The following is a 27,599-nucleotide window of genomic DNA, read 5'->3' as shown; positions in this document are numbered from 1 at the left end:
TGGCTTCTGATTGGCTGCAGGAGCTTCCTGAGGCCAATCAGAAGCTGCGCTTTGGTTTCCAAATGTTTCAGAAGTCAAATGGACTTCTGGAACGGACTCCATTCGACTTCCAAGGTACAGTGGAACCTCGGTTGTGGAACATAATCCGTTCCAGAAGACTGTTCGACTTCCGAAACGTTTGATAACCGAGGATCAATTGCTGGTTGGCAAATTCTTTTTTAAAAATGGACTTCCGTTCAACTTCCGAGGCACGTTCAAAAATGGAAGCAATTGCTTCCGGGTTGTCGGCGTTCGCATTGTGAATTGTTTGGCTTCTGAAATATTCAACAACCGAGGTTCCACTGTAATGCTTTTTATAGAGTAGGACTGTAGGAAGCACTGAGGATGAGTCTATGGAACCAAGTAGGCAGCAGCCCCAGGAAATTTGGGAACCACTGGCTTAGAAGTCCAGAGTATGGTACAGGCAATCCTCATTTTGCGTAAGGGTTTAGTTCCGGACCTCTGTGCAGGTCGGCGGACCACATGTGTTATGTATTCAGACTTGCTGCAGTTCTCATTCTGGGCCACCAGTATGCAAATGAAGGACTGAGAGTTGCTTTCACTGATTAGTTGGAATTCGTTACTGTTACAAAATATTGAGCATTATATAAGGCAACCAGCTTCACTGTTGTTCAGAGAGACTTAGAGCAGTGCTAACTGCTGTAATAAAGAGCTATTGCTTAAAAGATCTGTGTCTGTCACCCTTCTTTCCCACAATACATGTAAGCCTTTTTCACTCCTTTTTGTGACGTTTTAGGGCTATTTCTGGGTTTGGTGCCCTGCATGTGAGTAACGTGAGGAACAAAATCAGATGAGCTTACGACAATAAAACTCATGAGAGTTTAGCATATTATGCTTTTCACAAATACAAACACACACTCAACAAATGAAAAGAAAAAGGCATATGTTTTAACTTTATTCTCTTCGTTGAGGTTCTTAGAAATGTGATGAGATGCTACTTGAAATGTGTTTTACATGCAGTGTTTCTTTTGATCAATATAACACCACAATGTGCAACTTACCTAGCATAAATGTGTTGTCATGTGTGTCATTTAAACCTCTTTTTAGGACTGCCATAATTACTTCCCTGGCTTTACCTTACTAGATTGCCAAAAACACAAGTTGGCCCTCGTGCGTCTGCTTTATTTGGGTTGCCAACTTACTAAAACTATGTTTAAAAAAGACAACATACATTTAAACGTGACATTCTCGTTTTTGGCTTGAGAAACTTTATTTGAAAAGCATCACTCACGATTACAATTAGCAATAACTGCAGAAATCGGTTTCTTGCACAACAGCAATTATTATTTGCTGAAGTAATAGTTTTGTAATGTTTAGCGACATTACAAAACTATTACTTTAGCATATAGATCACACCAACTTCATGCAAAGAGAACAATGATTGTACATAGTATGATTTGCAGATGCAGTGGAAAAGGAAATACATAGCTGACTTAAAAATAAAAATCTATTCATAAAGGAAAACTCAGGCTTCCTCAACCTCCGCCCTTCAGATGTTTTGAAACTACAATTCCCAGCATCCCTGACCACTGGTCCTGCTAGCTAGGGATCATGGAAGTTGTAGGCCAAAAACATCTGGAGGGCCGAGGTTGAGGAAGCCTGGGATAACCAGAGAGTTATCCCAGGCTTCTTTCTGCTACTAACACAAATTGAGTAATCATGAATCAATACATTAGAGAGAAGTGTTTTTGAAGGACATCAAATTATATACTAGGTGTATTATATTCAAGCTGCTTCAGGTGTCAGTTTCTGCTTCAGCAGCTGCCACTCATCCTCATCAGGGAAGTGATCCTTCCTAAACAGAGCAGGACTGGTGAGGAAGTAAAACTCCTTATAGCTGCAAAAGGAGAAGGTGGAATAGTGCCGTATTTCAAAACATTTCCTAAATCAGCATCAGGGTCAAAAAGGCAAAGCTATCTAAGGATGAGGCTGGAATAATTCTAGGGCCAGTTCAGAAGTCAAGTGAAATCATAGTTTAGCATGTTGAGAATGAGCCATAGCAAGCGTCAGCTTCACACACGCCCTACCGTTGTTCATCAATCAGTCATTTATTGTGTTTGACTAAAATGGGATGCGGGTGGCGCTGTGAGTTAAATCACAGAGCCTAGGACTTGCCGATCAGAAGGTCAGCAGTTCGAATCCCCACGACGGGGTGAGCTCCCGTTGCGCGGTCCCTGCTCCTGCCGACCTAGCAGTTCGAAAGCACGTCAAAGTGCAAGTAGATAAATAGGTACCGCTCCGGCGGGAAGGTAAACGCCGTTTCCGTGCTCTGCTCTGGTTCGCCAGAAGTGGTTTAGTCATGCTGGCCACATGACCCGGAAGCTGTACCCGGCTCCCTCGGCCAATAAAGCGAGATGAGTGCCACAACCCCAGAGTCGGCCACGACTGGACCTAATGTTCAGGGGTCCCTTTACCCTTTACCTTTAAAAGGCTTTACACATTCAATTACAGATCCAGCAAGTCAATTAAAACTCGTTGAAATAAAACCAGAGATATACATATCCAGAGATATGTATCCAGAGATTAACATATGGATTAAAGATAAGTCTTGCTCGTTTTCCTGTTTATAAATCCAATCCCTGAGTCTTTTAACTCTAGGGAATACAAAAATATCTGTTGTCAGGGGCTTTTTATTGAGGCTAGCAGGTCTTGTACTAACTTAGCCAAACCACCCTTCTTCCGTTGTCCCTACACCCTTGTTCCCCCCACAGCTGTAAAAACTTGGAAGCTAGCTTCTAGCCACAGCTTGTTGTTTCACCTAAATCTGACAAACGGTGTTCAATGTTAACTAGGGTTTGTTTGACAAGCCATCTTCAAGCCATGGCTTATCAGTTCCCTCCAGGTGTTGCTGAACATCACCTAGCATGGTGGGGTTACTATCAAATTCCAAATCCATTTGGGAAAAATCCCATCTAGCACGTAGTCCAAAAGCGCTGGAGGGCACTGAGTTAAGGAGGGCTGCTGTGTTACAATGACTCAGCCAACAGGATTTCCTAGTCCTACACAGGTGGCGCTGTGGTCTAAACCACTGAGCTTCTTGGGCTTGCCGATCAGAAAGTCGGCGGCTCGAATCCCCACAATGGGGTGAGCTCCCATTGCTCTGTCCCACCTCCTGCCAACCTAGCAGTTCGAAAGCACACCAGTGCAAGTAGATAAATAGGTACCACTGCGGTGGGAAGGTAAACAGCATTTCCGTGCACTCTGGTTTCCATCACGGTGTCCCAATGTGCCAGAAGCGGTTTAGTCCTGCTGGCCACATGACCCGGAAAGCTGTCTGTGGACAAATGCTGGCTCCCTCGGCCTGAAAGCAAGATGAGTGCCACAACCCCATAGTCGCCTTTGACTAGACTTAACTGTCCAGGGGTCCTTTAACATTTTAATTTTTTTACACATATGTAGCCTAGGATACGCATTATACTCTAGAACAGCGGTTCTCAACCTGTGGGTCCCCAGATGTTGTTGGACTACAACTCCCATCATCCCTGAGCTCTGGCCTTGCTAGCTAGGGGTGATGGGAGTTGTAGTCCAACAACATCTGAGGACCCACAGGTTGTGAAAGGCTGCTCTAGAACCATTCAAAAAGATAAATAGATCGTTGGTGTTTACTTAATTTTGCTGCCCTCAAGACACTCCAATGCCAATGGCTTAATTCTTATTATCATCAGTCCCCTGGCCATCAAATAAAACATTCTAAAACATGATCGATGAAAAAACCAACCTGTGAAGGCAAGGGAAGCAAACTATACTTGTTTCCCACACTCTTGGCTGGGCCTTCTGTTGCCTAACAACATACCTGAAGGTGAACTTGCTATAGGAGTAATCCACATAACCGCTTGCCCATGTGCAGTCTAGAAGATGCCACTTTCCATCAAGATAAACAGCATTCCAGGCATGGCGGCTCTTCCCTTTAAAGTCGTCATTTCTGCAGCGGCCTACCAAATATTTGCATTGTATCCCTGCAACTCTGAGGGATAAAGAAAGACACTCAGGAACCCCATAGTTGTCATAGTTTGAAAGCATAATGCCGGTGGTCAACAAAAGAGGTTTGAAGAGACTCTCTCAAGGCAAATCTATAAAAATGTAGTATAAACACTGACAACCGGGAAACACTGGCCTGCGAGAGCTCCAGTTGGAGGACAGCCTTTACCAAAGGTGTCATGGGCTTTGAAGACACTCGAACTCAGGACGCAAGGGAGAAACGTGCTAAGAGGAAGGCACGCTTGGCAAATCCACACTGTGATCAACTGCTGCCTGGAAACCAATGTCTCCATTGTGGAAGGACGTGTGGATCCAGAATTGGCCTCCACAGTCACTTATGGTCTCATTGTTAAAACCATGTTTATGGAAGACAATCTTACTCAACTACGAGCCATCGCCAAAGAAGAAGAAGAAGTCAAGGGATTGTGGTTGCTTTCACTCCTTTTTTTGACTGGAATAGTATTAGTATTAGTATTAATATATATTAGTATTTATTAGTATTATTATCCCACTAAGTCATGTGTGGAAGAGACCCATTAAAATCAAGTTTGTCATTCTCCATTGAATTCAATGAATCTACTCCAACTTGATACAACTGTACATATGCATTTTTACTTCAGCATTCATAATATAAAATAGCGGGAGCAGGGACCTGTGGTTCTCTAGATCAGGCTTCCTCAATCTTGACCCTCCAGAAGTTTTTGGCCTACAACTCCCAAGATCCCTAGCTAGCAGGACCAGTGATCAGGGATGATGGGAATTATAGTCTCAAAACATCTGGAGGGCTGAGTTTGAGGAAGCATACTCTAAGATCTCCCATCATCCTTGCCAAGTAAAAGCTTCTTCCCATGATGGCTGGGGTAATACGATTTACCTGCACATTTCTTCAAAGAGTCGAGCATATCCACAACAAATAGGTGTTTTAAAGGTGCTTTTATTGTTTACTTTGTTGTACCACCATGAATGGTGGTTTTTATCTATGTATTTTTGTTTCTTTCGTCTTGTTTTGTTTTTGGGGTTGAACATTGAGTGGGGTGGGGATTGGTTTTGTTTGGGCATAATTGTTTTAGGTTGTTTTGCTTTCTATTTGGTAAATGGAGGTTAGTATGAGGCTTGGGATTGCTACCGTGGAGGGGCGAGGGAGGTATGGCGGTGGGGGCAGATGTTATAGGCGAAGGGGATCGAGATACGGATATGCTCGTACCCCTTCCAATCTGCGCCCCATCCCGAGAGACGAGGGTAGGGTGAGCAAGGAGTACTCACCTCCTTCACTGGTGCTGTGCAATGCCAGGTCTATAGGCAACAAAACCGCTACCCTGCGAGATTTCTTCACCTCGCAGGGGGTCGACCTGGCTTGTGTGACGGAGACCTGGGTGCGCGAAGGGGTAACTGTTACCTTACGAGAGATGGCGCCCCCGGGTTTCTCCGTCCTCCACCAGTCACGGACTGTGGGCCGGGGGGGAGGGGTGGCAGTATTAATCCGGGAAGATTGTTCTTTCAGGGCTCTACCTTCGCCATCGATCCCCGGCATTGAATGTGTTGGCCTAGTGTGGGGCTCCGAGGAGAGCTTGGCTGTCTGGCTGGTGTACCGGCCACCTAGCGCACCATCAGCCACCCTGTCAGGCCTGCTGGAGGCAGTGGCCGGCTGGGCCTTGGAGTTCCCTAACCTATTGGTATTGGGAGACTTCAACTTCCACGCTGATGCCACTCCCTCCTCACAGGCTCTGGACCTGGTGTCTTCCATGGCGACACTAGGGCTCTCCCAGTTTGTTTCGGGCCCCACACATCAAGCAGGCCACACGCTGGATTTGATCTTTGGCGCCGGTATAGATGTGATCATGTCTCCTTCGATGAAGGTGCCATGGTCTGATCACTACGCTCTGAAAGCCAGGATTGACTTTCCACCCCCACCCTGCTTAGGTGGCGAGCCGATTTGGGCTCGCCCGCAGAGGCTGATGGACCCTGATAGATTCCGTCAAGCCTTGCGGGACCTTGCTCCCCCTGGCGACTCATTGACTGAGCTTGTTGAGGGCTGGAATACCCAGCTCCTGGCAGCCATCGATGAGATCGCACCTAAGCGCCCTCTGCGACCCCGCAGAAACCGGGCTCCCTGGTTTACCGAGGAGCTTCGGAAAATGAAGCGGGACCTCAGACGGCTAGAGCGAGTATGGCGGGGTGCCCGTGACGGAGCCTCAAGAACATCTTATAGGGTTTTTATGAAAACCTATGAGATGGCAGTGAAGGCCGCTAAGAAGTCTTACTTCTCGGCCTCCATTGCATCCGCTAGCTCTCGCCCGGCGCAATTATTTAGTATAATTCGGTCTTTAACGTCCCTTGAAGGACAGCCAAATTTAAATAACAATCTGACACACAGCTGTGAGGCATTTGTGAGCTTTTTTGCGGAAAAGGTCCTGTTGCTCCGCCATGACCTCCCTGCCAATTTGGACACAATAAAGGAACTGGAGGCCCCTCGACTGTCCTCGGGTCCAGTATTGGACCACTTTGACCGGATATCTCCAGCCGATGTGGACAGATTCCTCCAAGCTGGAAAGCCCACCACCTGTCCTCTTGACCCGTGCCCGTCATGGCTGATTAGAGCGTGTCCAGACGAGGTGCGGGCCCCCCTGGGGGATATTATCAATTTGTCCCTTGGCACCGGGACATTCCCAGGGGAACTGAAGGAGGCAGTGGTGCGTCCGCTCTTAAAGAAAACATCATTAGATCCCTCAGATCTATCCAATTACCGCCCGGTCTCGAATCTTCCATTCCTGGGTAAGGTGATTGAGAGAGCGGTTGCTGAACAGCTTGGTAGGTTTCTGGATGAAACATCTGCTTTGGATCCATTCCAGTCCGGCTTCCGCGCTGGTCATGGGACCGAGACGGCTCTGGTCGCCCTAACAGATGATCTCCGCAGGCAGCTGGATCGAGGTGGGTCGGGGCTGCTGATTCTTCTAGATCTGTCAGCAGCCTTTGACATGGTCGATCACGAACTCCTGGACCACCGCCTTGCCGACGTGGGGATCCAGGGCACAGTCCTTCAATGGCTGCGCTCGTTTCTCTCTGGTCGGGGACAGAGGGTGGCGCTTGGGGGGGAATTGTCATCGCGCCACTCCTTGGTGTGTGGAGTGCCTCAGGGTGCGATTCTCTCTCCGATGCTTTTTAACATCTTTATGCGCCCCCTCGCCCAGCTTGTCCGGAGTTTTGGGCTGGGTTGCCATCAGTATGCTGATGACACCCAACTCTATCTGTTGATGGATGGCCATCCTGACTCGGCCCCAGACACACTGACCAGATGTCTGGAAGCTGTGGCTGGATGGTTACGTGGGAGCCGGTTGAAGTTAAATCCTTCGAAGACAGAGGTCCTCTGGCTGGGTCGGGACGATATGGGATTGAGGGGGCAACTCCCATCTCTTGCGGGGGTGCAATTAGTGCCAGCACCGTCCGTTAAGAGTTTGGGTGTAATCTTCGATACCTCCCTTTCTATGGAGGCGCAGATTACAGCTATAACAAAGGCGGCATTTTTTCATCTCCGCCAAGCTAAGCAGTTGGCCCCTTATCTCTCTCGCCCTGACCTAGCCACTGTGATCCATGCGACGGTCACCTCCAGACTGGATTATTGTAACTCGCTCTACGTGGGGCTGCCCTTGAGACTGACCCAGAAACTCCAGCGGGTGCAGAATGCCGCGGCGAGACTCCTTATGGGGTCTTCGCTGCGAGATCACATTCATCCGGTACTATACCAGCTGCACTGGCTCCCGGTGGAGTACAGGATCAGGTTTAAGGTGCTGGTTTTAACCTTTAAAGCCCTATACGGCCTAGGACCCTCGTACCTACGGGACCGCCTCTCCTGGTATGCCCCACAGAGAAACCTACGGTCTGCAAATAATAACATCCTCAAGGTCCCAGGCCTCAGAGAGGTTAGGCTGGCCTCAACTAGAGCCAGGGCCTTCTCGGCTGCGGCTCCAATCTGGTGGAATGCTCTGTCACAAGAGACTAGGGCCCTGCGGGACTTGACATCTTTCCGCAGGGCCTGCAAGACAGAGTTGTTCCGCCAGGCCTTTGATCAGGGCGCAGCCTGACTCCCTCCTCTGGCAACCTGCACAGAACTTTGCTTAATTGGTTGCCATCAATTTGATTTAATTAATTTTTATAATGAAATATTTTTAGATTGTGTGATTATTTGATTTTTGATTATTTGATTGTTGTTAGCCGCCCTGAGCCCGGCTTCGGCTGGGGAGGGCGGGATATAAATAAAATTTATTATTATTATTATTATTAAATAGCCTTTCCTGACTGAAGGACATCAGCTGGCTTATAAATCGCCTTATCTGTGTTACGGTAGCCTTCCACATCATATTCTGGAGAAATAAAGACACTTGTGAAATGTTGCCCTTGAGTCTGCAATGCACAGTGAATGAGGGGCTGCAACAGCCTCACACAAAAGGCTACAGTGGTACCTCAGGTTACATACGCTTCAGGTTACACACTCTGCTAACCCAGAAATAGTGCTTCAGGATAAGAACAGAAATCGGGCTCTGGTGGCGCGGCGGCAGCAGGAGGCCCCATTAGCTAAAGTGGTGCTTCAGGTTAAGAACAGTTTCAGGTTAAGAACGGACCTCCAGAACAAATTAAGTACTTAACCCGAGGTACCACTGTATTCCATTCAACACTTCTGCTTGTCCTATCCCATACCTAGGAAGCATGGATCCGAATGGTTTTCTGTTTCCCCCGCCATTTTCCCTGGGAAAGCCCACACTTTAACACTGAATCAGAGCAAACATCAATCCGCAGAAAACCTGATGGGTGTTTGTTCTGATTCAGCAGTAAAAATTGGGTTTTCCTGCGGGAAAGCAGCAGGACAAGTGAAAGTCTGGATGCATTTTCCTTGATTGGCCATCAAAGCCCAATGTGTTACTGGATATCTGCTAGAGAACTCTGTTAGAGATCTGGATTCATGGGGGCAGGACTGTGATCAGTGCTGGATTTATGTATAAAGCTAAACAAGCTACAGTGGTACCTCAGGATAAGAACTTAATTCATTCTGGAGGTCTGTTCTTAACCTGAAACTGTTCTTAACCTCCCGCTGCTGCCACCGCGCCACCGGCGGCAGACGATTTCAGTTCTCATCCTGAAGCAAAGTTCTTAACCCGATGTACTATTTCTGGGTTAGCGGAGTCTGTAACCTGAGGCGTCTGTAAAATGAAGCGTGTGTAACCTGAGGTACCACTGTATAGCTTAGCACCCCACTCTCTTGGGGGGCCCCAAAAAAATTAAAGGAAAAACACAATTGGATGTATATTTCCAAATTATAAGATAAAAAACAAATAAAATAAAACCTACATACAGCCACAGTGTTTTGTGTTGTGTAGGCTCCTATGATGTAAGTAATGGGCCCCACATGCTAGCCTGCTCCCTAAAATATCACTGGTTTGTTCATTTCTATATATAGGGTGCCTACATTCTGCTATTTATAATTATTAGATTATAAGTCTTTGTAAATTGTGTTTCTAAAGGAACTTTTGTTATTGCCAAATGCCAATGTGTTTGCATTATTAAGTTTGTTATGAATAAAAAATCATTTTAAGTTAGAGCTGAATAATTATTTCACTATTAATATACTTCTTCTTAATTGTATTTCACTATTAATATACTTCTTCTTAATTGTATTTCAGTTCAACAATTACTTTGATAAATTACATATTTTGTTATGTGCAAATGGCTTTAGATACCTATTAGGTCCATAAATTGCCATATAGCATATATTCAACACAAAAAGCAGCAACAATTTGTTGTTGACAAAGGACAGCTGGACATATAAAGGGCCCCATTACCTTCAGTAGCTTAGGGCCTCATCAAACCTAAATCCAGCCCTGACTGTGATACAGGCTGATCTTTAAATTCTGGGAGCTGTTTAGAGACAAGGGGACCCCAACATGCAAAAGGTGGCACCCCCACCTACCAATATGATGGCAAATCCACATCCAAATGGCTCGCACTTTCTCCAGGTCACTGTGGGCTTTCTCATGCAAGACGCTCACCAGGTTTTCCACACTATCCTTGAAATTCACCTGTTTCACAAAAGGAAAATAGATTCGGGAGCTGTTGACATGAATAAGGAGTACCCAGTTCCCTTTTTCTGTCTAAGCCTGACACTTGTTTAAAGAAAATGTGGGGTGCATTTTTACAGGCACTTACAAGAGAGTCAGTCTTGCTGAACTCAGTGGGGCTACACAGTGAGTAAAACCGCACAGCTGGTCAATCAAATGTATGTGTTTTAGCTGATTGATCAATTAATGTCTTAAATTTGACCAAAACTTGCCCCTGGGTAAAAAGTATTCTGAAAGATGCTTAAGCTTTCCTTTTTCTTGGGTACATAGGTGTACACCTGAAAACAGGTGCTCTATTGTGTTAGAACATGTGGAAGACAGGAGCATGTTCTTTTGTGACTCACAATGTTCCCCATTGCCTCCTGTCAGGAGAGCACACTTGAAGGTACAGTGGAACCTTGGTTCTCGAATGGCTCAGTTGACGAACAAATCAGAACCCGAACGCCGCAAACCCAGAAGTTAAATGCTTTGGTTTGCAAACTTTCTTCAGAAGCCGAATGTCTGATGTGGCTGTCGACTATTGTTTCCAGGGCGCCTGCACCAATTGGAAGCCGCGCCTTGGTTTTCGAACGTTTTGGAAGTCGAATGGACTTCTGGAACGGATTACGTTCAAGAACCAACGTACCACTGTACTATCAAATTCCAAATCCACATGAAAAAAAACCTCAGCATTCTAGCAGATTCCTTAGGTAAAGGTAAAAGGACCCCTGACCATTAGGTCCAGTCATGGCCGACTCTGGGGTTGCGGCGCTCATCTCGCTTTATTGGCCGAGGGAGCCGGCGTACAGCTTCCGGGTCATGTGGCCAGCATGACTAAGCCGCTTCTGGCGAACCAGAGCAGCGCACAGAAATGCCATTTACCTTCCCGCCAGAGTGGTACCTATTTATCTACTTGCACTTTGATGTGCTTTTGAACTGCTAGGTTGGCAGGAGCAGGGACCGAGCAACGGGAGCTCACCCTGTCGCGGGGATTTGAACCGCCGACCTTCTGATCGGCAAGTCCTAGGCTCTGTGGTTTAACCCACAGCACCACCCGCGTCCCTTTACCACCCGCGTCCCTTTAAGCAGATTCCTTAGGTAAAGGTAAAGGGACCCCTGACCATTAGGTCCAGTCATGAACGACTCTGGGGTTGCAGCGCTCATCTCACTTTATTGCCCGAGGGAGCCGGCGTACAGCTTCCGGGTCATGTGGCCAGCATGACTAAGCCGCTTCTGGCGAACCAGAGCAGCGCACAGAAATGCCATTTACCTTCCCGCCAGAGTGGTACCTATTTATCTACTTGCACTTTGATGTGCTTTCGAACTGCTAGGTTGGCAGGAACAGGGACCGAGCAATGGGAGCTCACCCCGTCGCGGGGATTTGAACCGCCGACCTTCTGATCGGCAAGTCCTAGGCTCTGTGGTTTAACCCACAGCGCCACCTGCGTCCCTAAGCAGATTCCTTACAGGACTATAATTCCACACTGTATATATCACAATAAGAGATAGCATACCTTCAATGCATGGGCATCCAGTTCCTTAAACTGCATCAAGTCCATCACTACCGATTTCCCATCAGATTGTTTCTGGGACAGAGTTGATCCTTGTTCTCCTTTCATCTTGAAAGGCTACAAAATGGTTGTTCTTGGGATGAGACAATATGTACATTGAAACATCTAATGCAACACCCACCATCCCTGACCCTTAGCCATGCTGGCAGAGACTGATGGGAGGGCAATACCATCTGTATGGCCACAGATTGCCCATCCCTGATATTTTATTTTTATGTCAGTGTGACTGCCATAGCTGCCCTTATAGCAGTGGTGGGGAACCTGGGGCCCTCCAGAGATTGCTGGACTCCTATCAGGCCCAGCAAACTTGGCAAAGGGATGATGGGAGTTGCAGTCCAATAACCTCTGGAGGGTGACAGGTTCCCCTTCCTCATTTTAGTGAATGGTGGGAATTGTAATTTGTCAGGGGTGCTAAATGCCTCTGTTGGAGATTCCGAGCCGCCTTCAAACTACAGTGGTACCTCGGGTTACATACGCTTCAGGTTACATACGCTTCAGGTTACATACTCCGCTAACCCAGAAATAGTGCTTCAGGTTAAGAACTTTGCTTCAGGATGAGAACAGAAATCATGCTCTGGCAGCGTGGCGGCAGCAGGAGTTAAGAACTTAATTCATTCTGGAGGTCTGCTCTTAACCTGAAACTGTTCTTAACCTGAAGCACCACTTTAGCTAATGGGGGCCTCCTGCTGCCGCTGCACCGCCGGAGCACAATTTCTGTTCTTATCCTGAAGCAAAGTTCTTAACCTGAGGTACTATTTCTGGGTTAGCGGAGTCTGAAACCTGAAGCGTCTGTAACCCGAGGTACCACTGTATTTGCTGTTTTAAAAGAGTGACCTTAACACGCATCAATCGGATGGCAACTCTGGCTTTGATGTTCAAGTTACCAGCAAATGTTAGAGAACAACAATAGCTTTCTCCCCCCTGTGGGAATTTCTTTCCAATGCAGGGATTTAAGGAAGAGTGTCACATGATCGGAGAGGTGGAAGTACTGACATCTATCCCACTTTTTGCATTTGGTTCCTGGTTGAAAACCACAGGAAGGGAGAGTGCACTTGTCCTCAAATCCTGCTTACTGGTTTTCCACACACATCTGCTCACTTACTGTGAGAACAGGATGCTTGAATAATTGGGCCATTGGCCTGATCCTGCAGGCTCTTTTTATGTTCTTACGTTAGAGCCATGCCTTTGTGCATGGCTGTTCCACTTACCTCTCATCTTCAAGCCACAAAAAATGAGTGATTGCCTGAGCATGTGCAGAGTGCCACCCCCCCTCAGTGGCGAAATAAATAATCACTGCTTTTACTTGGAGCCCTGATAGCCATCGCACCCAGCAGTTCTGTTATGTTTCGTGCACGCAATAGAGCAACCGATGACACAATGCCACGTTCCACTGAAGTTGCTTCAACTTCCGTGCACGCAATTGCTGCTTTCGGTGGAGACCTTGGCATTATGATAAGAGTAACAGGAACAGCACTTACGGCTCCAAAACAAAAGTGAAAGCAGAACAAGTTTGGGCAAAACAGCAGGGCGGTGTGTCAAAGTTCCCCGGAGTCCCAATTGCACATTTCCTCCCCTGCCAGGGAAATTCCAGCAATTCATAGTCTATGTTTTATGTGGAACTGCCCACATGAACAGTATAATTAGTGGAAAGGTCCATCTCCTGTTCCTATTGCTGATTGACATAAGAGGTGTGCTCAGGTTTTTTTTAGGGAATCCTTCTTTTTGCAGGGAATGGGATGTTGTATTTTTTGGTATTAATTCCTATACTATTTTCTTAATAATGATAATAATAATGATAATAATAATTTATTACTTATACCCCGCCCATCTGCTGAGGTTGCCCCAGCCACTCTGGGAGGCTTCCAACAAAATACAATAAAGCATCAAACATTAAAAACTTCCCTAAACAGGGCTGCCTTCAGGTATCTCCTAAAAGTATAAGTTATATATCATTCATAATTCCACTTCATTTCATTTTCATATAATTGAATAGTGATATTATGTTTTCAATACAGTGGTACCTTGGTTCTCGAACTTAATCCGTCCCGGGAGTCCGTTCGCCTCCCAAAACCATTCGAAAACCAAGGCACAGCTTCCGATTGGCTGCAGGAGCTTCCTGCACTCATGTGGAAGCCGCGTCAGACGTTCGCCTTCCGAAAAACGTTTGCAAACTGGAACACTCACTTCCTGCTTTGCGGCGCTTGGGAGCTGATTTGTTTGGGAGCCAAGCCATTCGACTACCAAGGTACAACTGTAAGTCTAGTTGAATTTGGTGGGGCTTACTCTCAGGCAAGTGGGTTTAGAATTGCAGCCTAAAGCAGCTTTGGAGGCTGGCTGTGTCCACACTATGAACTTAGGACTTGCCTGCACAACAGCAGAATTTGCAGTCTAGAGTAGATTTGCATCACCCTGTCTCCCCATGAATATATGGGCCTTCAGATGAGATATTTCCCACCCCATTGTTCTCCTGGACCTTTTGCCCTTTAAATTCAGGGTTTTTCAATCCTCAGAAAGTCCAAAATGGGCATGATCAAGAAACCGCTTTGCACATAGTACAAGAAACATGTTTGAGGGCTGAGCCCCAGAATAAATTTTCCCCATCATATCTGGGAGACAGATAAAACGATAACAAAAGGTTATTATTTATTTTTCTTACAGAGGAACAGCACAATTCTATGTGTCTTTGCTTTAGGAAAGACCTCTAGGAATTTCTGGTTACAAATCAGAACTTAGCCACCATCCTGAAAATACTGAAGGGCCTACCCTAGCTTTGCAAATAAGCCCACAAGTTACTAGCCCTCAACATTTCACTTGTTCACCTTGACCTCATTAAGTAGAGTAGTGTACTGTCATTTTGTGACAGAGACGTTTCCTCGAAGGCAACTGTCCTAGAATGCCAGTCTGCAAAATTTGCCAGTCACCATTAAGTAGATATCTCATTCACAAAGTCAGTTGTTTCATTTCACAAATGCTGTTTTTGTAAGAGACCCAAACAAATCGGGATGCTCTGCTTACCTTTTGGCGTCAAGGCTCAGTGAGGACGTCCAGGTGATGACTGTTCAGCTTTGAAAATTGGGTATTGCTGCAAGCGTCTCTGTTTCTTTCGAGGTAAATGATGTCTTAAGCTATTACATTATTTCTAGAGGGTGGAGGAAATGCTTGTGCTTTCGGTTTAGAGAATGAGGGGGAATTCCAGGTTTCCAGGAATTCAAGCAAAGAATGAAAAGAGAGGCTTGTGGGTGGAGTACCTAATCTCCGCCCAGACAGATCAACCATATGTTTACAAGCCCCCCTAGCCCTGGTATCCCATCTCCCTGAATTGCTGCTCCAGAACTTTTCATTGCTTAGAAATGTTGTTGTTGTTTAGTCGTTTAGTCATGTCCAACTCTTCGTGACCCCATGGACCAGAGCACGCCAGGCACTCCTGTCTTCCACTGCCTCCCGCAGTTTGGTCAGACGCATGCTGGTAGCTTCGAGAACACTGTCCAACCATCTCGTCCTCTGTCATCCCCTTCTCCTTGTGCCCTCCATCTTTCCCAGCATCAGGGTCTTTTCCAGGAAGTCTTCTCTTCTCATGAGGCGGCCAAAGTATTGGAGCCTCAGCTTCAGGATCTGTCCTTCCAGTGAGCACTCAGGGCTGATTTCCTTCAGAATGGAGAGGTTTGATCTTCTTGCAGTCCATGGACTCTCAAGAGTCTCCTCCAGCACCGTAATTCAAAAGCATCAATTCTTCGGTTTAGAAATGTAGGACACAATATTGGATTGTCGGAGGGGTTGGACTGCTATTGGATTGGTTAGTCTAGGCTTAGCAGAGTGAGCAGTGCAGGCAGCCCCTAGTATACAAGCAGTGCCGTATTTACATATAAGCTAAACAAGCTATAGTTTAGGGCCCCACTCTATTGGGGCCCAAAAAAAAACTTGAAGGAAAAAAACCTGGATGTACATTTCCAGAATATAAGATAAAAAACCAATAAAATAAAACCTACATCCAGCAACAGTGTTTTCTGCTGTGTATGGACGTGGGTGGCGCTGTAGTCTAAACCACAGAGCTTAGGGCTTGCCGATCAGAAGGTCGGCAGTTTGAATCCCCACGACGGGGTGAGCTCCCGTTGCTCAGTCCCTGCTCCTGCCCACCTAGCAGTACAAAAGCATGTCAAAGTGCAAGTAGATAAATAGGTACCGCTCTGGTGGGAAGGTAAACGGCGTTTCCGTGTGCTGCTCTGGTTCGCCAGAAGCGGCTTAGTCATGCTGGCCTCATGACCGGGAAGCTGTAACCTGGCTCCCTCGGCCAGTAAAGTGAGATGAGCGCCGCAACCCCAGAGTCGTCCGCGACTGGACCTAACAGGGGGTACCTTTACCTTTACCTTTTATGCACCTATTAGGTCAGGGGTCAGCAACCTTTTCCAGCAGGGGGCCGGTCCACTGTCCCTCAGACCTTGTGGGGGGCCGGACTATATTTTTTGGGGGGAATGAACGAATTCCTATGCCCCACAAATAACCCAGAAATGCATTTTAAATAAAAGCACACATTCTACTCTTGTAAAAACACCAGGCAGGTACCACAAATAACCCAGAGATCCATTTAAAATAAAAGCACACATTCTACTCATCTAAAAACACGCTGATTCCTGGACCGTCCGTGGGCTGGATTTAGAAGGCGATTGGGCTGGATCTGGCCCCCCAGCCTTAGTTTGCCTACCCATGTATTAGGTCCATAAATTACCATATAGCATATATTCAACACAAAAAACAGCGCCAATTTGTTGACAAAGGACAGCTGGACATATAAAGGGCCCCATTACCTTCAGTAGCTTAGGGCCTCATCAAACCTCAATCCGGCCCTGTATACAGGCTAGGACTGCCCTGAGTTACAAGGACAGAGAGAATAGTGCCTTCATGTCTGTGCTTGTCGATTTCCCAGAGGCATCTGGTTAGGCCACCATAGAAAACACAATGTTAGCCCTGACAGGTTTTTGCTCTCTGATCCAGTCTGATTCTGGGTGGAGGCGAAGAGACAGATGTGGGGCAATGGAAGACTGGAAAGGAGAAAAATTAACTGTACAGTGGTACCTCGGGTTACATACACTTCAGGTTACAGACTTCGCTAACCCAGAAATAGTGCTTCAGGTTAAGAACTTTTCTTTTTGGATAAGAACAGAAATCGGGCTCCAGCAGCACGGCAGCAGCAGGAGGCCCCATTAGCTAAAGTGGTGATTCAGGTTAAGAACAGTTTCAGGTTAAGAACGGACCTCCGGAACGAATTAAGTACTTAACCCGAGGTACCACTGTAACTGGTGAACACGTCCCCCGTACACTTTTCGTATGTGCACCAAAAATGGCGAGTTTGCATACATCCTCCCCCTTGGGGTTTATTTCCAAACTGTTTTGACTGCAAGGTTCAGCCCTGGAATCTGTAAACATAGGAAGTGCCTTGCTGCATCAGACTAGCTGAGCGTTTTCTATCCAACAGTCCCTAGTGGTCTGCCTCTCAGCTTTTGTGAGCAGAGGCTCAGAGGTCTGGCCTCTATCCCACACTTTGCCTTTTGTGCCTGGTGTTTAGAGGTACCACGCGTGGAGCTTCCACTTAGCTCTCATGTTCCATTCATAGTAAACAAGCGAGTGCCTGATCATGTGCAGAGTGCCACCCTCCCTCAGCAGTGAAATATATATAATACGTTTAATCTGGCCCCTGCGAGGCCCACATAGCTATCCTGAGCAAGCAGACACAGTATGTCTCATAAACACAGTAGAACAGCCTTGATGGATCAAGATAGATGACGGAAAGCGACATCTGCTTCTCTTTTGCAGAAGCTGCTTCGCCCTTCCTGCACATATTTAGATAAGGGAGACTTTGGCACTATGATAAGAGCTATGGGAAAAGCACCCAGGAGGACAAAACAAAAATGAAAGCAAAACATGTTTTGGCAAAACAACATTGGAATGTGCAGAAGTTCTTGGGGGAACCACAGTCACGGATGTCAAAGTTGTTCTCCTCCTTCTCCTCCTCTTCCAGATAGATTATAGGATAATTACATGAAAAAGGCGACCGACAGACTCATTTTCCATACATAGTTAACATGTTCTATATATATTTTTAAATCTAATATCCCAAAGTTTCATTATCTGGCTACAGCTTTTCAAAATGGCATTTTACACTCGAGTAAAACACTCAGGACTGTGACGTGGGAAATGACTTGGAACTGCTCTATCCTTCCCCGCCCCCCCATAAAATTCAGCTAAAGCCCTCCCCAAGCAAACAGAGGATAGTTTAATGACCTTTAACTGTATTCATAGTTCAGCTTTCTCATTTAGTGAGCTGACAAACGGAATATTCCATTAGGAACAAAATCAGATGAGCTTAGAACAATGAAACTTACGTTAACTATGTGTAACTATTAGTAGTCACATGATTTTTTTTAGGTTACTCAACCTTGGTATGGTTTAGAAAAGGGCAGAATTTATATTTCTCTACTAGGCCTCCAAGGGACGCGGGTGGTGCTATGGGTTAAACCACAGAGCCTAGGGCTTGCCGATCAGAAGTCGGCGGTTCGAATCCCCATGATGGGGTGAGCTCCCGTTGCTCGGTCCCTGCTCCTGCCAACCTAACTCTGGGGTTGCAGCACTCATCTCGCTTTATTGGCCGAGGGAGCCGGCGTACAGCTGCCAGATCACGTGGCCCACATGACTAATCTGCTTCTGGTGAACCAGAGCAGCGCACGGAAACGCCGTTTACCTTCCCACCGGAGCGGTACCTATTTATCTACTTGCACTTTGACGTGCTTTCGAACTGCTAGGTTGGCAGGAGCAGGGACCGAGCAACAGGAGCTCACCCTGTTGCAGGGATTCGAACCACCAGCTTTCTGATTGGCAAGTCCTAGGCTCTGTGGTTTAACCCACAGCGCCAAGCCCCACCCTTACCTACACCCAAATGTAGGGTGGATGGCTATGGCTTGTCCAAAACAGCCTCACAGACCAAACAAGAAACCCTGGGGTGGGTCCCTGATCTAGAGATACAAAAATTCACCTCTGAAGGTTGCCAGGATTTTGTAAAATCCTGCGATATGTTACTTATCAATTTGGATGGTTCTGTTTGAATTTGGGCCGTTTCCTTGTGGGGTCTTTGGCAGGGGGCAGGTGAAGGCCAACTTAGGTTCGTAGGTAGATGAGGTTTCTGGGAAGTATCAGAGCTTCTGAGAATTTGTCTCATGTATTAACTGCCAGCTGCCTGGGGATTTACAGTTCCTTATCTTGAGGCTTGTGCCAGAGGCTCAAGGACACCTGCCCATTGCTAATTAGAAACATCTTGCAGCTGGGCCTGGCATGGCTTCTTGTCCGCTGATTAGTTAAAATAACAAAGTCCAAGTAAAGACTCTCGATTTTATCAGATCATCAGGTATTAGTTCCAGATTTACTAGGCTTGTGTCTTGAAAATGATGGTTTTGCTAGTCATGAAGAAATGCCAAATTGCCTTTGAATTTAATCATGTGTAAGGGGCCTTAGAGGGACGTGGGTGACGCTGTGAGTTAAACCACAGAGCCTAGGACAGTTCGAAAGCACACCAAAGTACAAGTAGATAAATAGGTACCTCTCCGGCGGGAAGGTAAACGGCGTTTCTGGTTCGCCAGAAGCGGCTAAGTCATGCTGGTCACATGACCCGGAAGCTGTACGCCGGCTCCCTCGGCCAATAAAGCGAGATGAGCGCCGCAACCCCAGAGTCGTCCGCGACTGAACCTAACGGTCAGGGGTCCCTTTACCTTTTAACCATCACGAATAATACTGCTTTCTCTCAAAGTTGACACCTTTCACGAAAACTGATAAGTTACCTGTTGTAGGGAATCATTTCTCCTCTTTTCTTAGTCTAACTCACACTTTTAAGCCACTTACTTAAGCAAACTTAGACAAATTCTTTTCAAAGAATAACAAGGGTTGAGAGAAGGGCTGGATGTTACCTGGTTTTCAAAATCGTGATAGATCACCAGCAATATACCAATATATCACCCTGTCTGAAATCAGGATGGAGCTATGTAGAGGCACTAGCTGGCTTCACAGTTTTTCCCAAATGGTGATTTTTGCATAGAGCACACACACATACTTTAAGGCTGGGCAATGTATCAATACATTTGGGGGTGGTGAAATAAGTTTGAAGTCCACATCGTGGAAACAGTGTCATGTTAATCATGGTGATACATTACAATGTGTGTGAGTGCTGTGTAAAAAAACCGTGATTTGGGAAAAACCGTGAAGCCAGTCATCGCTTCTCTCATGGTTCCTTCTGTCCCTGTTGCTCTGTGCTATAAAATAACAGTTGTAACAACGTGTTAAAGCTAAGTAAAAATGTATCGGTTTTGGACCCTGAAATATACTCGGAGTCGAGAGTGGATTTCATGCTCTTTATTCAGCTCATAGTGGTAAGGAGGAATGGAAGTTCCCCCAGAATGTCTGCTTTATATACATTATTTACACAATGGGCCCCACGTGATTGGCTAATTCCAGGATTCACCTGTAGGCCAATCAGGTTGCGGATTCACTTCCACCTGGAGCTGGATTGGGTGGCTCCTGTGGACCAATCAGACTGCTGCATTCTGGACCCTATTGTTCTCGGACCAATCAGACTGCTGCCTTTTGGATCCTATTCAAATCAGTACATAACAGACCCCTAAGTAGCAGCAGTTTCCAGGACATTACCCCCTTCACCTCTATATAGATAACCCCTAGATATGCCTCTGCACGTAAGATGTGATCATGCTGTAGGTACAGTCGTACCTTGGAAGTCGAACGGAATCCGTTCCAGAAGTCCGTTCAACTTCCAAAATGTTCAGAAATCAAGGCGTGGCTTCTGATTGGCTGCAGGAAGCTCCTGCAGCCAGTCGGAAACCGCATAAGCCGCGTTGGACATTCACGTTCCAAAGAACGTTCGCAAACCGGAACACTCACTTCCAAGTTTGGAAGTCAAAATGTTCAACATGCAAGGTGTTCGGGATCCAAGGTACGACTGTAATTTTGTTAGATTGCCACATATTAAACAACTGAATCGTGCAAGAGGAACAAAACACAAGACACATTTGCTGGAGAACAGTGAAACTTTATTGCATTTTACAAACACACTGGGAAATCAAAGGCAAGCCCCAAAAGTTTGCACCAATTTATGGATTGTACTCTTTTTATTTACTGTTTGCTATATTTAAAAAATCTGCTACTACTTTAAGTGAATGGATAGGACCACATTAGGGTGTCTCAAGAATATGGTGGATAAAAAGCTAATGATTTGTGTTGCTGTGCTGTAAAGGATATAAGTTCTGAAAGTCTGGAAATTGAATGATTGGGGGTTATTTTAACACATTTTTATACAAACAAGTTTATGCCTAAACATTAATTGTACCCTTTCATTCTCTGCTTTTCAAAATCATTCTAGGGTTTCCCACTTAACTCATTTTTTGATATGGCCTTTAAAAAGAAATCCTGGAACATCTCCCCGATTTCTTTGTTATACTGTAAACTTGTAAATAGATACTGCAATCGATTTTAGCATATACTTCAGAGCTCATTGAAACAAGTATCATGTCATATGTATTATACATATATTTTCATTTTTTAGAACTTTGTGTCAAGCTAAAAACCCTATGCATCAAAACCGTGGTCAGTTTAGCAGTAATGCCAAAGACAAGTGACTATCCTTGAAGGATATCAAATAACACGGAAGGCGGATTACATTCAAGCTGTTGGAGGTGCAGATGTCTGCTTCAGAAGTTGCCATTTGGGATCCTCTGGGAAGTTCTAATAATCAGAACAGGATGGTTGAGGAAGTAAACCACATAGTACCTGAAAAAGAAAGGTCAATGGTGCAGAATTTAGCAACACTATCTAAATCAGCAATAGGGGCAAACCAAGGTATCTAAGGTTGGGCATGGAATACTCACAGACCCAGTTCAGATGTCAAGTGAAACCATGGTTTAGCATGCTGGGAATGAGGCAAAGCAAGCCTTGGGCTCACACATTCCCCACCTCCTCCCTCTACACAAGCGGTGAAGGGTTTGGAAACTACATCCTGGTTAGGCTTAACCACAGCTCGTTGCCTCACCCAAATCTGATGAACTATGCTTACTGTTAACCATGGTTGCTTGGTTTGATAAGCCATCTTTAAACCATGGCTCATCCAGCTAGCTTGTTTAAACTCTTAATCTCAGGATCGTGGGTTTGAGCCTCACACGGGGTAAAAATAATAATCCTGCATTGCTGGTGGTTAGGCTAAATGAAACTCGTGGTCCCGTCCAACTCTATAATAACTCTATAACTTCATAACGTTAACCACCATTGAGAGTCTGGGGTGGTGTGCTAAACCAGCCTTTGCCAATCTGATTTCCTCCAGATGTTGCTGAATTCTTATGTCCCATGACAGTCAGGGATGATGGGAGATTAATAATAATAATAATAATAATAATAATAATAATAATAATAATTTATTACTTATACCCTGCACATCCAGCCAGCTCTCCTCAGCCACTCTGGGCGGCTTTCAACAGGAGATTAAAAATACATTAAAACATCAGTCATTAAAAAACTTCTCTAAACAGGGCTGCCTTCAGGTGTCTTCTAAATGTCAGATAGTTGTTTATTTCCTTGACAGGGCATTCCACAGGGCAGGCGCCACTACCGAGAAGGCCCTCTGCCTGGTTCCCTGTAACTGTTTCTCACAGTGAGGGAACCGCCAGAAGGCCCTCGGTGCGGGACCTCAGTGTCCGGGCAGAACGATGGGGATGGAGACGCTCCTTCAGGTATACTGGGCTGAGGCCGTTTAGGGCTTTAAAGGTCAGCAGCAACACTTTGAATTGTGCTTGGAAATATACTGGGAGCCAACGTAGGTCTTTCAAGACCAGAGTTATGTGGTCTTGGCAGCCGCTCCCAGTCACCAGTCTAGCTGCCGCATTCTGGATAAGTTGTAGTTCAGGACCTCTGAATGGGCCTCCGGTTCCCTGCAGTAAAAGCTTGTGCTATGTGTCATTTCCCCTTTGAAATACATGAGGCTGATTGTGAATGTAACTGTGATAATCAAAGGGAACAAGACAGATGCTTCTAATTGACTTTACCCATTTTCTGTGGTTGGTATTCTTATGACAGCAACGGTCAGTCCTTCTGTATTTAAGTCAGGATCCTGCTGATCTTCAAATTCCTCCAGTGTCACCGTCTGTTTCAGAAGCTGCCACTTGGGGTCTTCAGGGAAGTGCTTCTCAATAAACAGAGCGGGGTGGGTGAGGAAGTAAAACTCATCGTAACTGCAAAAGGAGAAGGTGCAATAGTGCAGTATTTCAGAATAATGCCTAAATCAGCACCAGGGCCAGACAGGCAAACAGAGTGGTGGTCCAGAACAGCTGGTGGGCACCTGGTTGAGGAAGCTGCTGTGTTGCAACAATCCAGCCTCCAGAATCCCCAGATTTCACACATGTAGCCCAGAATAAGCATAACACTCCAGAACTGTTCAAAGAGGATAGATAGATGGTATCTATCCCTGCCATCAGGACACTCTATGCCCATGGCTTAATAATAATAATAATAATAATAATAATAATAATAATAATAAATTACTTATACCCCGCCTATCTGGCCCAGCCTCCACAGCCACTCTGCGCGGCTTCCAACAGAACATTAAAAACAGAATAAAACTTCAAACATTAAAAACTTCCCTAAACAGGGCTGCCTTCAGAGGTCTTCTAAAAGTCAAATAGTTGTTGTATTCCCTTGACATCTGATGGGAGGGCGTTCCACAGGACGGGCACCACTACTGAGAAGGCCCTCTGCGTGGTTCCCTGTAACCTTACTTCTCACAGTGAGGGAACTGCCAGAAGGCCCTCAGAGCTGGACCTCAGGCTGAAGGATGGGGGTGGAGACACTCCTTCAGGTATACTGGACCAAGGCCATTTAGGGCTTTAGAGGTCAGCACCAACACTTTGAATTGTGCTTGGAAATGTACTGGGAGCCAGTGTCGGTCTTTCAGGACCGGTGTTATATGGTCTTGGCGGCCGCTCCCAGTCACCAGTCTAGCTGCCTCATTCTTAATGCACTTGCTTACATTAATCAGCCCTATGGCCATCAAATCGCAAATTCTGACAAGTGGTCGAAGCAAAACAAAACCAAATGAAGCAAATGAAAACAAAACCAAAGCAAATGAAGTTAACTGTGAGAGCCAGTGTGGTGTAGTGGTTAAGAGTGGTGGACTCGTAATCTGGTGAACCGGGTTCGCTTCCCCGCTCCACCACATGCAGCTGCTGGGTGACCTTGGGCTAGTCACACTTCTCTGAAGTCTCTCAGCCCCGCTCACCTCACAGAGTGTTTGTGGTGGGGGAGGAAGGGAAAGGAGAATGTTAGCTGCTTTGAGACTCCTTAAAGAAAAGGTAAAGGGACCCCTGACCATTAGGTGCAGTCGTGACCGACTCTGGGGTTGCGGCGCTCATCTCACTTTATTGGCCGAGGGAGCCGGCGTACAGCTTCCGGGTCATGTGGCCAGCATGACTAAGCCGCTTCTGGCAAACCAAAGCAGCGCACGGAAACGCCGTTTACCTTCCCGCCGGAGCAGTACCTATTTATCTACTTGCACTTTGACGTGCTTTCGAACTGCTAGGTTGGCAGGAGCTGGGACTGAACAACGGGAGCTCACCCCGTCGCAGGGATTCGAACCGCCGACCTTCTGATTGGCAAGTCCTAGGCTCTGTGGTTTAACCCACAGCGCCACCCGTGTCCCTCCACGGAGAGACTCCTTAGGGTAGTGATAAAGCAGGATATAAAATCCAAACTCCTGTTCTTCTGCTATACCCTCAGTGTGTCCCATGCTCTGCCTGGTCTTTCTACTGCCTAACAACGTACCTGAAAGTGAACTCGCTAAAAGCAGCATCCACAGTGCCACTTCCCCAGGTGCAGTCTAAGAGATGCCACCTTCCATCAATGCGGACAGCATTCCAGGCATGGTTGCTCTTCCCCGTTACGCTGGAGCTGCCTCTCACATACTCGCACTGTATCCCTGCAATACTGAGAGGGGAAGGAAGGTATTCAGGAACACCGTTGCTATCAAGAGGACAAGCGGTTTCTTTCACTGCCTTGATAGGCTGGAGCGGCCGTCCTTCATTTTGCTGGGTCAGAGAAAACAGCAATCAGGTTCTCCACAGATTTGCTCCAGTTTGGCAGGAAAACACAAGTTTTCCTGGGATGAAACAACAACAACAACATTTGGACACGGACCTGGAAAGCCAGGACCTGTGACTATAAAGCACAGAGCAAAGGTAAGTGTGGATGAGGAACTAAGTCACACAGGGAAGAGACCCATTAAATTCAAGTACCGTATTTTTTGCTCTATAAGACTCACTTTTTCCCTCCTAAAAAGTAAGGGGAAATGTGTGTGCGTCTTATGGAGTGAATGCAGGCTGCACAGCTATCCCAGAAGCCAGAACAGGAAGAAGGATCGCTGCTTTTGCTGCGCAGCAATCCCTCTTGCTGTTCTGGCTTCTGAGATTCATAATTTTTTTTTTCTTGTTTTCCTCATCCAAATACTAGGTGCGTCTTATGGTCTGGTGCATCTTATAGAGCGAAAACTACGGTAATTTTTAAGTCTACTGATTCCAATGGATCTACTCAGTTCAATGCAACCCTATATATGCAAGTTTGCTTCAGGATCATTCACAGGGCGGGCATTCCTCCACTTACGTGGTGGGTCATGTTCCGGAACCCCATGCGCATAAGCAAAAATTGTGTAAGTAGGGTAAAAGTAAAGGTAAAGGTCCCCTGAAAGTTAAGTCCAGTCGCGGACAACTCTTGGGTTGCGGCGCTCATCTCACTTTACAGGCCAAGGGAGCTGGCATTTGTCCACAGACAGTTTTTCCGGGTCATGTGGCCAGCATGACTAAGCCGTTTCTGGCACAACGGAACACCAAAACCAGAGCAGCGCATGGAAACGCCGTTTACCTTCCCACTGCAGCTGTACCTATTTATCTACTTGCACTTTTGGGCATGCTTTTGAACTGCTAGGTTGGCAGGAGCTGGGACAGATCAACGGGAGTTCACCCCATCGCGGGGATTTGAACCGCCGACCTTCTGATCGGCAAGCCCAAGAGGCTCAGTGGTTTAGACCACAGCGCCACCTGCGTCCCTGTGTAAGTAGGGAGCACACACTAAAAGCACTCATTTTTTCCTGCTCTCCAGCTCTCTCTCCACACAACACTCTTTTCAACTAGAGTTGAAGCTCTGGAGCTGGCTGGAGGACCTGTGGAAAAGCAGCTGCCACACTGTGACGTGTATCAGCTACTAGGCGGGGAGGCTGAGCAGCCTAAACAAAGCCCCACTGTGCCTCCGTTCTCTTTGGGGCTTCCTCCACTCCCACTAAAGTCCTCTTTGGGTTCTGGGGAGGGTCTCCTCGTGAGCCATGAGGACTCTGCAGCTCTCTCCCGCCATTTCTTGCTTAGAATCTATTGATTTACTTATTTCCGGGGGCTGTCACGTGCGAGTTGATCACGCCTAAGTGTGGAGATAGCTGCCTAGGGCAAGGGGTGGAGAACCTGTGGCTCTCTAGATCTCCTATCGCTACAGCCAAGTAACAACCACTTGCCATGATGGCAGGAGCCAATACAGTGGTGCCTCGGGTTAAGTACTTAATTCGTTCCGGAGGTCCGTTCTTAACTTGAAACTGTTCTTAACCTGAAGCACCACTTTAGCTAATGGGGCCTCCTGCTGCCGCCGTGCTGCCAGAGCCCAATTTTTGTTCTTATCCTGAAGCTAAGTTCTTAACCTGAAGCACTATTTATGGGCTAGCGGAGTGTGTAACCTGAAGCATATGTAACCTGAAGCGTATGTAACCCGAGGTACCACTGTAGATGTTACCTGCACATTGCTTGAAAGAGTCGAGCATATCCACCGCAAATAGCCTTTCCTGAGAGAAGGATATCAGCTGGCTTTAAACACAGCTTGTCCAGGTTATAGCAGCCTTCCACATCATATTCTGTGGAAATAAAGACAATGAGCACCCATTCTGATTTGCTTGTGGGGTGGCAACACTTTCCAGCATGTTTCTCAATCTCTTTCCTTGTTGACAAAATCTGATTGGGGGGGGGGGTGGCTTGTCTTGCAAGAGCTCCAAATGAACTTTTAATTGCACAACATGAATTTGCCCGTATGTGATTGAATCACACCTCAAAAGTATGGAAACACTCGTAAATCTGCCAGAGTGGTGCTTTGTGTAGATTCAGGGTCTTGTTGCCAAATTAAAATGCACACTGGTGCAAGGGTTAGGAGTCTGGAGACAGGGGCCTGAACGGGCACCTCCTCTCCCCCATGCTGTGACCTTTATTTTATTTTGACAAAGTAATAAGAATAAATAAATAAGAATAAAAATGTGCACTCCACCCCCAAGACCATTCCATTGTAACTATCCAACCTCCCAAAATTTCAACACCTCTAGCGATGGTTTGACCTCTTTCCGTTTTAACAGTACAAATTCTACAAACACTTTCCATATCTCCTCAAAATCATTTCTTCTGCATATTCCCCATCTTACCTTAATGGCACATGTTAATATATCATTAACAGCTGTACCCCACACCTCTTCATACCATTTTTCCATTTTATATTCTGCTTGCCCCTTCCACTTCCTAGCTATCATAATTCATTCAGCTTTCAATAAATTTGTGAGCAAGTCTTTCATAGCCAGCGAACCTTCCACCCCATCGTAAATTGATAATAATGCTACCTCCGGACTTTCAGTGAGCTTTAACCCAGTGATTTCTGTTAACAGTGAGCACCTCCTGATCCCTTCTGAGTTTCATGACTGAACAGAGATCCCAAACAAGCTCTGCGAGAGCCAAACACCAAATCACTGATCCACACAGGTTACAATCCAGAATCCTTTGTGCAAATGGAACTGACATGA

General features: G+C 46.3%; 1 protein-coding gene and 1 pseudogene across 4 annotated transcripts in view; both read right to left on the bottom strand.

The window, feature by feature from the left end:
- Nucleotides 1–933: 933 nt before the first annotated feature.
- Nucleotides 934–27,599, bottom strand: part of LOC308470040 (kyphoscoliosis peptidase-like) — a 58,185-nt gene continuing 31,519 nt past the window's right edge. Inside the window, exons 4-7 of one of the 3 annotated variants that reach the window (XM_080993268.1) lie at nucleotides 26,555–26,672; nucleotides 24,551–24,712; nucleotides 22,780–22,965; nucleotides 20,837–21,514 (exon numbers count right to left, since the gene is read on the bottom strand). In XM_080993268.1, the coding sequence (XP_080849394.1) occupies nucleotides 21,436–21,514; nucleotides 22,780–22,965; nucleotides 24,551–24,712; nucleotides 26,555–26,672 (545 nt within the window). In that variant the 3' untranslated portion in view covers nucleotides 20,837–21,435. Of the gene's footprint in view, nucleotides 1,898–3,853; nucleotides 4,025–4,912; nucleotides 4,956–20,836; nucleotides 21,515–22,779; nucleotides 22,966–24,550; nucleotides 24,713–26,554; nucleotides 26,673–27,599 lie in introns of those variants that run through there. The other 2 variants (XM_080993269.1, XR_013982175.1) reach the window with 2 other exon arrangements.
- On the bottom strand, nucleotides 8,314–14,856 carry LOC308471744 (kyphoscoliosis peptidase pseudogene; annotated as a pseudogene). Its single transcript, XR_013991593.1, has 4 exons — nucleotides 14,711–14,856; nucleotides 11,639–11,752; nucleotides 9,998–10,106; nucleotides 8,314–8,396 (listed from the first exon to the last, which is right to left on the bottom strand). The product of XR_013991593.1 is annotated as a kyphoscoliosis peptidase pseudogene (transcript).

Source organism: Podarcis pityusensis (assembly GCF_964106645.2).
Source record: "Podarcis pityusensis genome assembly, chromosome: 2".
In the NCBI taxonomy this organism is placed as follows: Eukaryota; Metazoa; Chordata; class Lepidosauria; order Squamata; family Lacertidae; genus Podarcis; species Podarcis pityusensis.
The sequence above is the reverse complement of the archived record's forward strand: the minus strand, read 5'-3'. Positions and strand labels throughout refer to the sequence as shown.